Raw genomic sequence first — 12910 nt, 5'->3', positions numbered from 1 at the left:
TTTCCTTTTGAAGGGTAGGTCCAATTATTTAACATATCCTTATCACTCTTTTCAGGTTTTGCTCTGCTCCTCAGATACCAACACTTCTTTCTCTTGTCTATATCCCTTAAGATCTGCTTTCCTGGGGCCTAGAGTCTTGCCTCCAGGCATCAAGATATCCTTCCGCTCTTCTTGCTTGGACCATTTACCATTGCGGCCATTTGCATCCATCCTTCTTTCTTTCCTTTCGCGCTGTCGACACCGAACTTCGTAGCTATGGCCTCCGGTGTCAGGCGTGATTTTATGTGTCTTTGGAGGAATTGTGGAAAGGTATCAACCATTTTTTTATCAAGTCCGGAAACACCCACTGTTCCTATACTCATGTTGACTGTAACCAGTGCTTCTATCGTAACTCTGATCTCCGCAGACACTACCGAATACATACCAACGAGAGACCATACCACTGCAATATAAAAGGCTGTAACAAGGGCTTCATCCAAAAAAGCGCATTGACAGTCCACTCACGAACTCATACAGGCGAAAAGCCCTTTACCTGCGGTTTTGAAGGATGTCACAGTGCTTTCTCTGATGTAGGATCTGTCTATTATCCTATTCTATTCTACCGCAGAAGGGGTTAGTATCCTAATACGAAAGTCTATCAGTCTTCAAGCCTGGCTCGCCATCGTGGCATCCACACAAATAGACGAGCATATGTATGTCCGGAGCCAATGTGTAAACGAAGGTAGACACTGCCTGCATTTCTTCACGCTTTGCTTTTGCCCAGACAGAGCCATTATTCGGCTAACCAACACTTTTGTTGAAGTTTCCGCCGCAAAGCAACCCTCACGAACCACCAACTCAGCTCGCACGCACTGGGCCTAGCCATCGAGACACTGTCGAAAGCCTACACAGTGTCAGAGCAAGACCAGGAGCAAGATCTCCCTCCTACTCCTATTACTCTTCCGCCTCCACAAACCGATCCGTATCTCTTCTCTCAGCAGAAGTGCGGGTACTGGGATTGGTCCTATCCCAATATCGCTACCACACCCCACGAATTCAGGCTCCTCATGAATGCACCAATAAATTCGCCCGCGGCTAAGGCTGCTGCCCCTGTCCAAGGACAACTACCAGTTACGGGACATAATTACAATTGCTGCGCCCAGGCATCGTCCCTTGAATGGCAGCACGCGCAAGGACACTACTTCCAACTTATGCAACAGCAACAACAATACATACAGCCTTTCCATCAGCAGCAGCAGCAACATCCTCCAACAGTATGGCCAGCGCCGCCTGGACTAGGGAACGGTGATGTTCCAATGAAACCTTAATGTTCCAACGATAATGTTCCCATGATGATGTTCAAACGAGAATGTTCCAACGCATTCAGGAATTGAATCTCGAGTTACCTCCTTTTTTCTTCTATCGGATGGCGTGTTTTTGCCTGTTGCTGCATGTCTTTACCTGTATGCTTGTGATTCATAGGCACGTTATGGCTGTTTCCTTAGGTACCTAATATGCTACTTGTACGTGATGTTATCACAGTCTTTGAATCTGTAGTACCCCTATCCTTATTGCCGCTAGCCCGCTTTCTTCACTCTCCCCTCGGTTTCCGGGATGTTATCGTGACTCATTTTCGCAAGGGTCTGCGTAGCTGTATGTTAAGGCAGCGAGCCGACATTGCTCACACCCTCCCCTCGTGGCCTTTCCCGTCATATCTGCCAGCGCACAGGAATGGGCAGAATACACCCTAACTTTTTGCCGGGTAGTGTTCCCGCTTAGCTAGGTTCATACAAAGGAATATGAATACGCACTTAAAATACACACTATAAGCCCAATCAGGAAGTACTTCAGGAAATACGCCAAACCCCTCCACGGCCCTTTTCAGCCCCTCGGATGCAATGCGCCGAGAAGCGCATCCTAACGAACTGAGGCGGCTTTGTGGATATATTTGCCAGTACCACAGGCTGTAGAACAGGTATATAACACGCCTTGGTCTTAACCCCTTTAACGAAGTGTCTTGCTTCCTATATTATATTCCAGTATGTTCAACAACTTCTCCGCTGTCAATTGCTCCGCATGCTCCTCTCGGCGAACATACACACGCTTCCCATCTAGAAACATCCCCCTCCTCCTATTCTGATCCGAAGGTCCGCCCCTGAATGCCTTCCTTCTATTGCTCCATATCCGCTTGATTGTTATCCCTATTGCCCTGGAAAATGAAACCTGCAAATATGACGGCGGCTGTGGTATTTTCGCGACCGTCTGCATTATATGAATTTTCTCATATGTCTTCCCAGATGGGCCTGTGAATACTGGGAAAGCTGAGCCTGTTTCGGTGATGTAGGGTGTTATCAGAACTGGCTTGCCGCAGCCAATGATAATTAGTTGGGAGAGACCGTAGAGCCCAGGAATTGTTTCCAGAACAGAGTCGGTTAAGTAGTACGAGACTGGACAGACGCAACGTTGATCGTAGGTGCAGAAGAAGTGGCAGACTGCGGGTCCTATTAGCGTTCATACCGAGTAGAGTTTTCCTGTAGGGGGTCCATGTACTAAATACAACGATGGTAGTGATGTGGTCACTTTTATCAAGAACCAACTCGCCGAATGGAACGCGCTTGCCGTCCGTAGATTGTAGCTCAAGACCATAGGCAACGCGGAGATGTGTAGTATAGCGGACAAGTTTCGTAGACATAGCAATTCAAGATTTAAAATATATCTGGAATAGGGTATGCGATCACGGTTGTCTGGTCTTTTGTACATACATGGTCCGGAACCTACATCGCCTCACCGCGTTGCGCCACAGAATCCGGAACCCTGGAACTCGTAGTGGCTTCTTTTAACAATGATAAATCGTGATATCAGCTCTCATGTCACTAATGGATTTAGTTGATGGAATAAGCGGATGAACTAACTTATATTAGACAAAATTAACGATCACAGGATCATATGCAGTGAAAGAGAAGAAGCAAATAGCAGAGTGCTAGCAAGATCCTGACCATCCAAAACAATGCATGAGTCGTTGAGTCACCTCTAAAGAATGATTAATACACTGGTTTGACATGGCCCTGACTCATTCCTATCACTATAATTGATTGCCTGCTGGGCATCATTTCGTTCCTCATCAAACTAGATTCTACTTTCCTCAGACGACAAGATTGTACTCCGGTTTTCCATACTTCCGAGGCAACTGTTCACCTTCTGGAAACGGATGTGGTCGGTTCTCTACTCAACGCCGGTACGAACGTTGACAACTCACCTGCCCAATACACGCCCGTACCGCTTACCGCAGAGCTCGGTCATAACAAAATCGCCAGACACCTTCGTCTCCTCCTTGCTCCATGGGCGCGACTGCTGGACCCCGAGGCGGAAAGCGCGAACAGGACATTTGGAATGTGTGGCGCTGGAGCCGAGCGGTTTGCCGTCAGTCTGATTATTTATTACATAAACACCGGGTCATGAGCCTGGGGATCTAACTAAGGGCGGTCTGAGGTGGCTAAACGTCTTCAAAACTTGGATTTTCCGGGGTCGGACGGGGGGGATCTGGATCGGATAACCGGGGGCTGTTATGGCGGCGGGTCTTCTTCGTTATATCCAGTATTAGCTGTCATTGCCTCTTTCCGCTGCTTGATTCATGGTTTCTTGCTGCTCACGTGCGCTTTTCAGTGTTGTATGTATGCCTGGCAGGTTTACAGTACTCTCTGATCTTTCCCCGTATTTGCAGAACAGGGAGGAAAACGGCAGTGTTGAGAAATTCGGGTATGAACAAGCGCTAGGTATTTTATACGATGCAGGTACTCGGCCACCTCTCCGCTCGCTTACGGATTGCGTTAAGTTAATCTCTGCTGTTAAGGATGTGTGGGTCCGGCCACAAGTTTATTACCAATGTGACCCAATTACGGCTGCTGGGCTGTATTTGACAAGAGGTACCAGCCACTGTCTGGCGCTTTGCCGACTCAGTAACCGTCCGGATAACTCGGTTATCCCCCAAGTTGACCCAAGTTTCGCGGAATTTCCGCCCTCTCTAGCGGCCCACTTTTCCTGCGGATAAACAACATTTTTTCTTGTCATGTATTGTTGACCTGGCTGACTTGAATAACACAGGGCGCCCGTCACACGCGTGCTTCGAGTAGGTGTTGATAGTTGCACTCATGTAATCCATCATAGACTGCTTGTAAAGGCTGTCTGATATTCCTTCGCGCAAATTTACAGAGCCGTCAAATGACGAACTCGATGATGTCCCTGATCTCCCTAATCAACAGCCAATGAGGCCATTGTCGCCAGGGTAGTCGCTTGTCAAGCCACGGCACTCATTCACAGGTAAACCACCGACAATTATCCGTCGTGGACATCACCAAGAACAAATTGGAAAGTGGAAACTGCCCCAATCAGTGCGATCGATTGGATACTCCACATGGGGCCTGAAGGGTGCGAAGCTTGAGCCGGTACTTGTCAGTGCTTGCCATTGCACTGCTGTGGACCCAGATAGATCCATGGAGTGAAATAACGGAGAAACAAAAATGGAGAAATGAAGGTGCTGAATATAATCTTAATTTCTGGTTTGGTGCAACACAGAAATGGTTCGCAGGAAAGACACGACTCTGATACGTTAGGCTGCGAAAAGTCCTGGAGATGACTAACCATAAAGAGAAACTCTTGGGAACCGGTAAAAATGAACAAGAGGTAAGGGGGCCGGATTGCGAGGCATACCAATAACTTTGGTTTATCAAGATATGATCTCCCCAGGAAGTGGCAGCCTCGGACCTGCTTCTCTACCTTGTTTGTCCTGCAGTCCTCTATCAGATACAATCTAGTGTTTAATGCTAACTGGACGCTCGGCTGGCTGTTATGTGGGGTAGATGGATAATATATCCTGCACGTTTCAATGGCCTTATATGACGTGTGGGACCCACATGTATTGGAGAGTGTACGTATTCCAAGAAAGCATTCTCGTCGGAAGGAGGCTTACTTTGAGCAATCCGCCCTCTATTGCCAACACGAGAGAATCGAGTTTCAGACGCGGAGAGAGGTTTTTAATCCGCATAGCCTGGTTAGCTATGTACCCCAAACCTTGAAGCCAAGATCCATCTTTTGCATGTTAGCAGAATGTCTACCAAGGCTGCTTTCTACTAGACTAACCCATCCTTGGACTCGTTGACTGCCCCAGAGTCCCTATACCTGGGCAACAGTTTCTCTCCTGAGTTTTTCTCACTATTGCTACTAGATAAAGGAATCCAGTACTAAGATATAGGAATACTATATATACAATTTGTATCTAACCAGACAGGCTCCGTGCAGGCCATGGTACCAAATATGAAAAGCAAAGGTAACAATATTAACTAACCACGCCTCCGTAACCGCGCACTCTGACCAGCGCCGCGTGACTACCGTAAAGAGTCAATTAATACTGAATTAAATTAAATAGTATTATTTTTATAGTTATACCTATCTATGCCGAGCTTCCTATCCTTCTTCTTCAGCAGCCGTGGAGCTGCCGGTTATGGCACGGACTTCGGCATTGATAACAACCGTGTCTCTCTACTCTCGGACATGAGCAGTAACAACTCCTTGTCGCCGCTGCGCTGACAGAAGAGTGACACAGACAAGCATGCAAAATATCTAGAGCGGAACCGCGCAGTAGCCAGTAAATCGTGTTAGAAGCAGAAGTGGAACACAGAGTAGCTCTAAAACCGGTCCCAGGAGGTGTCTCTCAGAAGGTCCAGCCTTGACAGTGAGGTTAAAACCCTGCAGCATAGTTGACAACTTTTTTTAGATGATCAGATCCCCATGTACTCGTGCTGCAAGGATGAGGCTATTGATCTTTACCTTAGCCGCATACTTGAGCAGGCGATAAGTTCCACCGGTGAACCGGACGACGGGGATGCTCGTAACAGACAGGACTCAGACTCGGTGTCGCCTTCTCACGATGCAACTGCGGGCTTCCACGGATACCCAAACTCCCACCGCCACAACCCTGTCTGAACTGGAGTTTTTTCATCCTAGCTGGCAACAGTTCTGACTGTCCAGCAAAACACTTGACACGCTTGTTACCTTGTTGAAGTAAGGGCCGACTTAATAGGCAGTATTGTATCTTGTTCCATGTTTCGAAACTACTCCTTAGAGTCCAAGAGCTTGCTACCAGATCCTAGACAATACGGAGGCCGATATAAAGGTCGAGGAGACCATCAGGTGCACCACTTGGTGACGACCATGGGCATCCCGGCATGGTTCGCAAAATCCAAAGCTGCCCTGTCGACACACAAAATGCAGGCCACGTGGGACCCTTCTATACTGTCCAGCTACCTGTCTCTTGCTAGAGACACTGCAGTGAGATCATGGATTTAAGGGCTCATTGCCTCGGTCGTCAATAAAGCATAAGGACTTATTACAAGGATGCCGAGACTTGCATTGACACGAACGATAAACGCGAGTCTGTAGGCGTGGATAACTTACGTACAAGTCGTCCGAGCCTTGCCGGGCATGCAGCTAGTTCATTTGATAGCTTGTAATCAGTAGCCATTCTCTTGCCATCCATAGACTGTCCTAATCTGCTGGCCTACCATGGACTGACCCTGTGCAAGGGCAAGCTCGTCGAAGAAGAGTCTGGTGTATGTTGATAGGGGTGGTGATCTGACTGTTTATGATCCAAACTTCTAGTCAGTTATACATTCACATTCCAAATATAGGCGGATATTGCTACAACGCAGATCCGGATTCCGCGCTTTACCATAAGAGGCAGTGAAGCAAAAATGCGGGGGTCTTTTGGCGGGGGTGGTTGTTATGTTACACCCGATCAGTTCTGCCGGTATACGAGAAGCCACGCTGTTGTCCTCGTGTCCCTCATTAACTTCCAATGTAATAGTATTACGATTTAGATGGGTAGTACTACTAGATATTGACTATCAGCAGGGACTAAACGGAAATACATAAATATATATGATGAGCATTTCTCTTCCGAGCCTACATTTGAGACCTAAATGAACGACTCCGGATTCCCAAATTCCCATTCCCTATGCCGGAACAGGTCCAGATAAACATGCTTACTTTGGGAGATCGATACCACCAGAGTTATCCTCTCTTCCCGGAATCTCAGCGTCAAGCACGACAGCTAGCATTCTAGCCCACTCCGTACTGCTTCCGTTCTGCCACGCGTGCGAAGTGCCCCGCTGTACACTGACATCACCCACCTTCATTGTCCGTCGAGGACCGCTGTCAAAATCCTCGAGTATCAATATAACCTCCCCCTGAATCACGACACAGTAGTCAACGCTATTGGTGGCGTGCATGGGGGACTGCCCGCCCGGCGCCAAATCAACCATCCGCAGCACCGATCCATTCCGGAGCGCGATCGGGACGGGTGTTGGTTGCTCGTAGAACGCGGTTAGGTCTCTGTCGTTTGCGACTTGCACAGGGACGGAGTTGGTTGTATAGTGGACGTTGAGGGCGGCTTCGCCCACCCGTTGCGGGGTTACGAGCTCGGTGCCGGATGGAGGGTCGTGGAAGACGGCTTTACCGTCTGCGCTGTGGGTTGTGATGTAGCAGTGGACTGCGTTGAGAGACGATGTGCTGCCGTCATGGTATACTGCTGAGTCTGCCATGGTGGACAAAGTCAAGTAGGATGTGGTGTTGGATGAGAGTGAAACGGAAAGTTAACAGTCAGACTGGATATCATGAATACAGACCCTTACTAATGGTAGGATTGTTCTACAATCAGGCTGTTTCCAAGTGAGAATAGCCACTGAGCAGACTTGGATTGGTGGAGGGTCCTACGCAGTAATTCCCGACCACAACTTGCATTACTGTTACCTGATCCGCACCGCCACAGCAAAGAAAACTTAGTAATTAACTACATATTGCGTGCCTGAGTCAAGTTAATTCGGAACTGTTATAGTACTTCAATTCCAAACTGACCGTGATAAACAATTGGTAAGGGGGATGTCTAGTTTAGCTTGCATGCTTCATGCAGAACCCCGAAAATACGATGCATCGCCCTCTGGGTTGGGAAAAGGCAGATATCAACCAAACGTTTCTGGCCTTACACCGCTCATGTTGGCCACAAAGTTGCGGTACGCAGACGCCGTTGATTTGCTCGGAAGTCATCATTCAGTGAAAGTCATACAGTAGGAGAGTTCCAAGGTTGCCTGCCTGGGATATATAGTGATCGGGCTACCGGCGGGCCTGCCACAGTACTATTCTGGGGAAAGTTATGGCGCAGTCACTGGCAGAACCGCGGAAACCATCGAGACATCGACAGACGTCATCCGATCATGGCGCTGTGGCCTTAAGGCTGAACTGCAGAATATCACGGAAGATCGGCAAGAAACTGTGCGTGGCTGGCTGGCGGGCTATTACTCCACAATAAAATAAATACGCTAGATAAATAGTTCTAGAGCCCCTCTCTAGATCTACAGACACTATGTCTTTGTTACATAATTACAAAGCTATTGTTAACAAGTTAAAACTGGCTGCGAGAATGTCCGGCCGAGCGGATAGAGAAATCAGCAAGACGGTGTGTGTGGCTGGCTGGCGGGCTCTCAGCTCCATGATAAAACAAATGCGCTAGATAAACCTTTCAAGGGCCCTCTCTAGATCTGCGGTGACTGTATCCACGGTGGCATAATTACGAAGCCGCTGTTAATGCGAGGCACCGGAAGATGCGAAGGATGTAGCAACTACGAAGCAATGTCGACGAAGGAAAGGAATACGGGTTCAACCAGTGAGGAGTCAGGATTCAGTATATAACAGAATGAGTTGCTTGAAGTATCTGAAGAATCGAGATCTCTAGAGATCTTACATAGATAGATCTCCCGGGGTAGTCCGGACCCGGGCCGGCGTTGGTCTGGCTGAATGTGAGCTCCTCCACAGAGCGTCATCAGTCACACCGACACGGCATGTATGGTTGATCCTGCGCAATACCCTGCGGGGACCGCCCGCTTGGGAATGCCTCGGTGGTTGCCTTTGTCGATCGGTGGTGGTTTGGCGGTTGGGACAAATATAGAGGATACTAAGATTTCGTAAAAGTAGGATGTTGTATTCGCGAGACGATGAGCGATTTGGCCTTCAAATGGTTGATTGGATAGTGTTGAAGAAAGATAATCGGGGTATCACTAGTGTTAACCACGAGCTCGGTGATCATCTTGTGCAGCGTGAAGGAAGATCGACATCAAGAGTACCCACCCTACCCTGACTCAGGCATAAAAAGTAGACTATTTTATCCCATAAGTGTCAGATATTCATGACAATATCAGTTTAGCTGAGACACAGTCAAATTAATAGACAATTCTCAATACATATTAGTAACTCGTAAGCAATGAAAGGCAGAATGTATTAGGTTGACGTGCAAAGATCTAGTTATAGACTTGGCCTTTATGATCGAGACAAGATTGTAGCTTGAAGGCGGGTCTACAATTGACCTTCAGGCGTGGCAATCATGAGTTCGCAGATCATTTCTTCGAGTACCAGCGAGCAGTGGATAAGACAGCTTGAACCCCACATCAACAGACAAACTATAGGATCACCCTTCAATATTGTAGATCAATGCAGGCGTATCACACCCACGTATGATCCATGAAAAAGACATGAGAGCTATATTAGTAGCAAAGATATCAGATAGGCCGAGATTATGGCTATATAAGCCTCCCAATCCAGGATTTCAAGGATCTTTGATTAATCTTCCCAAGCCTCTCTCTTTCGAATAAGAGTGAGTGGTTCATCCTTTCTTATATTTCATCCTTTTTGGATTGCTTCCTACTCGCAAAAATGCACATCATCAATTTCACCACCCTTGTGGTTCTCATCGCCATACACTGTGCATTCGTCTCCAGTCACCCAAGTCCGATAGATCTCCAAGACAATGCCCCTACAGCTATGGAGTCACACTCACACCCAGCAGGCCATGATAGTCTCATAGTCAGAGAGGCTCTTCAAGGCAATACCGATCTTACAATCGAAGAATTAGTGGGCATTAATTTGTTGCCAATTCCAGAGGATTGCAAAATCTTATTTGAAAAAGCCGTACCGGCGGCGAGAAAGGCATTTGAGTGGTCAAGAAAGAAAGTCTGCGATGACTATAAATGCAAAATAAAATTCTCGCCAGTTTACAAAAAGTACTCGATCAATCCTATCAAGAAGGACATCATTATGACCTGGATATTTGGCTTTTTTGAAAAGCAAGGTCATCCTATTCAGAAGCATGGCATAAACCCAGACAAGATATTTGACTCAATCGTGAAAAAATGCATTGAGTCGGATAAGGAGATTATGGGGATTCAAAATACCTGTACCGCCAGCCAAGAAAAGTTCAAGGAGATAAAAGGCTGTGTTATTGGTGAAGTGATGCCTTACGCGGCCAAAGTAGGTCCATGGGCCGATAAAGCATGCAAGCTTGCACTTAGTCACAAATTGGTTGATAAGGTAAGCCTCTGATATTTCCCCCCCTCAATGAGTTGGTTAAGCTGATGAATGTATAGATAGTCAAACCTGAGTTCACGCCTAATTGGCGCAAAATGGTAACTGGTTTCAAAAATGACAAACTATGTGGGAAATAAGAGCATACAAGTAAGTGAGTGCAGCTTGGATGGTGGAAGTCTCGGAGCCATTGTGTGAGGTCAATTGTGACATTCAGGAGAGATGAACGGGTGAAGGTGGCTCTTATAGCAGAGAAGTACCATTGTATGGGATTTTGAATTAAACAGAAAGCCCATGGCAACTAGTTTTAGGAAAACCTACCAAAGAATTGCCTTTGCCATGTTAGCTCTGTCATCGGGTTGTTGTTAAACTTCATTAAGCAATCCTGTATAGGCCTGTCTCCTCTAGCTAGCTTCTTGTAATCTAAGTATCCAAGGTCATTGCAAGTTGCTCGCTCTTCACAGATATTATAACTGGTGTACAGCATGATGGCAGCAAACATATGCGCCAGAACTCACGGAAACCGAATGACAATCTTATTTTCCAAATGGTCACTATACCGCCTATAAAACCCCGGCGCATCCTCAATATCAATAACCGCGCTGACCACAAAGCTCGGCGTCGCGCGATCCGCAGCAACAAGGTCAACGAGCTCCTGCGCATGTTCCAGCGGCAGTACAATCCCACTGCCCACGGTAAGCGCCTTCCCCCACAACGACGCAACGGATAAAGGAACCTGGGCAGGAATCTGATCCGCGAATGGTGCGCCCTGGGTACTATTCCCACCGCCGGTGTATACACCCGCAATGGCGATCCCGCCTTGCTGTGCTGCGACGGAGAGGAGGTTGCGCGGGACGATTCCGTCGGTGCGATGCCCTGTGGCGTTGACGGCCTCGAAGCCAACGCAGTCTAGAGCACGAGTGACGCCGTTGGGTTCAAGGGATAGGATCTGCTCCACGGGGTCGGAGGTGTTGAAGCTGATAGGTATAGCGCCGATCGAAGAAGCGAGTTGCAGACGGCTGGGCACTTGGTCCACTGAGTAAACGCGTGAAGCACCGCGGAGCATGGCAGAGTATGCGGCCATGAGACCTACGGGGCCTGCGCCGAAGACGGCCACGGTGTCGCCGGGCTGGAAACCACTGTAGGTTAGGGCTTGCCAGCCCGTGGAGAATATGTCCGAGATCATGAGGTAGTCGAGTTCCTTGGTTGCGTTTCCGGTGCCGTTGTTGAAGGGGATTGGGATCAGGCTCATGTCCGCGAATGGAACACGGGCATATTCGGCTAAAGGGCTATCTTAGTAACTGTAAAGGAGTTTATCGATCGGACGACGACAAAACAAAGTACCTTGCAAACCACCATAGTCAGGGGACCCGCTTCCGAACGAAAGCGGGTGATCCTGACCATAATGCCCATCGTGTGCATTGTCCGGGATAATAACATAGTCTCCAACCTGCAGAGAGGACACATCATCGCCAATCTCGGAGATGTACCCAACAGCCTCATGGCCGAGGCCCCAAGGCACGTTGGCAGCCCCCGTGTACCCGTGGTAGAAATGGAGGTCAGAGCCGCAAATTGCTGAGGTGGTGATGCGGACAACCGCGTCTGTCTGGTTTATGATGCTCGGAACGGGCATATCAATCACGGACACGTTGTAGGGTTGGCCGAGCCAGGCGACGGCTCGCATTGTTGCTGTGAGGGTTGTATTGAGTGGCATTCTGAAGCCTATGCAACGGGACAGGAGAATGAGATGAGACGAATCTTTTTGCCGGCTGTGTACCTTGATCACTGCTGCTTAGAACGAATGGAAAGCGAATGTGGAAGAGGGTGTTGCTCTTATACCACACTCCTGTAGCCCATATGGGTACGATAACCATTCAATTTCAGGCATCCTCCATTGCTTATCAAAATCGTCATAGGCCTGCGCGGCCTGTATAGTAAATTCTCCTTGGCCATGTCACACACGGCAACGTTTACAAAAACGAAGTGGATATGCTTATGCGGATCATGTGGAGGCCGGAGGTCAAACATGCTTAGAGCTTAATGAATTTCCAGGAGTTGAGTACTGCAGGGTTGCTCTCCATGTAGAAGTTAACTTATTCATTTGCTTCTTAATCATCCTTCGGGGGCTGTGCCGTTGAGAGGGAAGGAAAATGGAAAGAGCTGCGGATGATTACGCGCTAAGGGTGGGTAATTGGCTTGTATTCTCCAATCAAAGCGCACTTTCGAACTGTGGATGGATATCCATTCTAGAGCCGATAGTGGCTTGTTGGATGACAGTCTAACCGTGGGCCAATATGGGGCTCTCCTTCTGCTGACATTGGCACATATCGGTCGCTACGGTAATAACGTCTATCTCCGTCTATAATAGGCGCCTTATTCAAACGGTGCTGAAGTAGCATTAAACTAATCCTGATAAGTTCTTTGCAAATCTCTCTACATAGAACGTAATTAAGTAGCCCATCATCCGAAGCTTCCTAATCCTGGTCCACCGTTAGCGTGTAAGCCTTTGGGTTCGACAAAGCATAAA

General features: G+C 48.0%; 5 protein-coding genes across 5 annotated transcripts; 2 read left to right on the top strand and 3 right to left on the bottom strand.

The window, feature by feature from the left end:
* Positions 1-707: 707 nt before the first annotated feature.
* Positions 708-1307, top strand: APUU_61141A (uncharacterized protein; the record flags this gene model as incomplete). The annotated part of the gene is made up of 2 exons (XM_041694450.1): positions 708-721; positions 803-1307. The coding sequence occupies 2 exons, from the start codon at positions 708-710 to the stop codon at positions 1305-1307; spliced, it is 519 nt and encodes a 172-aa protein (XP_041560279.1).
* Positions 1308-2411: 1104 nt separating this feature from the next.
* Positions 2412-2671, bottom strand: APUU_61140S (uncharacterized protein; the record flags this gene model as incomplete). The annotated part of the gene is made up of 2 exons (XM_041694449.1): positions 2412-2471; positions 2537-2671. The coding sequence occupies 2 exons, from the start codon at positions 2669-2671 to the stop codon at positions 2412-2414; spliced, it is 195 nt and encodes a 64-aa protein (XP_041560278.1).
* A 4345-nt stretch (positions 2672-7016) lies between these two features.
* On the bottom strand, positions 7017-7574 carry APUU_61139S (cupin domain-containing protein; the record flags this gene model as incomplete). Its single annotated transcript, XM_041694448.1, has 1 exon — positions 7017-7574. The coding sequence occupies one exon, from the start codon at positions 7572-7574 to the stop codon at positions 7017-7019; it is 558 nt and encodes a 185-aa protein (XP_041560277.1).
* A 2161-nt stretch (positions 7575-9735) lies between these two features.
* Positions 9736-10523, top strand: APUU_61138A (uncharacterized protein; the record flags this gene model as incomplete). Its single annotated transcript, XM_041694447.1, has 2 exons — positions 9736-10389; positions 10446-10523. The coding sequence occupies 2 exons, from the start codon at positions 9736-9738 to the stop codon at positions 10521-10523; spliced, it is 732 nt and encodes a 243-aa protein (XP_041560276.1).
* A 374-nt stretch (positions 10524-10897) lies between these two features.
* Positions 10898-12067, bottom strand: APUU_61137S (glutathione-independent formaldehyde dehydrogenase; the record flags this gene model as incomplete). The annotated part of the gene is made up of 2 exons (XM_041694445.1): positions 10898-11664; positions 11728-12067. The coding sequence occupies 2 exons, from the start codon at positions 12065-12067 to the stop codon at positions 10898-10900; spliced, it is 1107 nt and encodes a 368-aa protein (XP_041560275.1).
* Between the last annotated feature and the right edge of the window lie 843 nt (positions 12068-12910).

The sequence above is a fragment of the Aspergillus puulaauensis genome, chromosome 6 (assembly GCF_016861865.1).
Source record: "Aspergillus puulaauensis MK2 DNA, chromosome 6, nearly complete sequence".
NCBI lineage: Eukaryota > Fungi > Ascomycota > Eurotiomycetes > Eurotiales > Aspergillaceae > Aspergillus > Aspergillus puulaauensis.
This window is presented reverse-complemented; position numbering and strand designations above follow the sequence as displayed.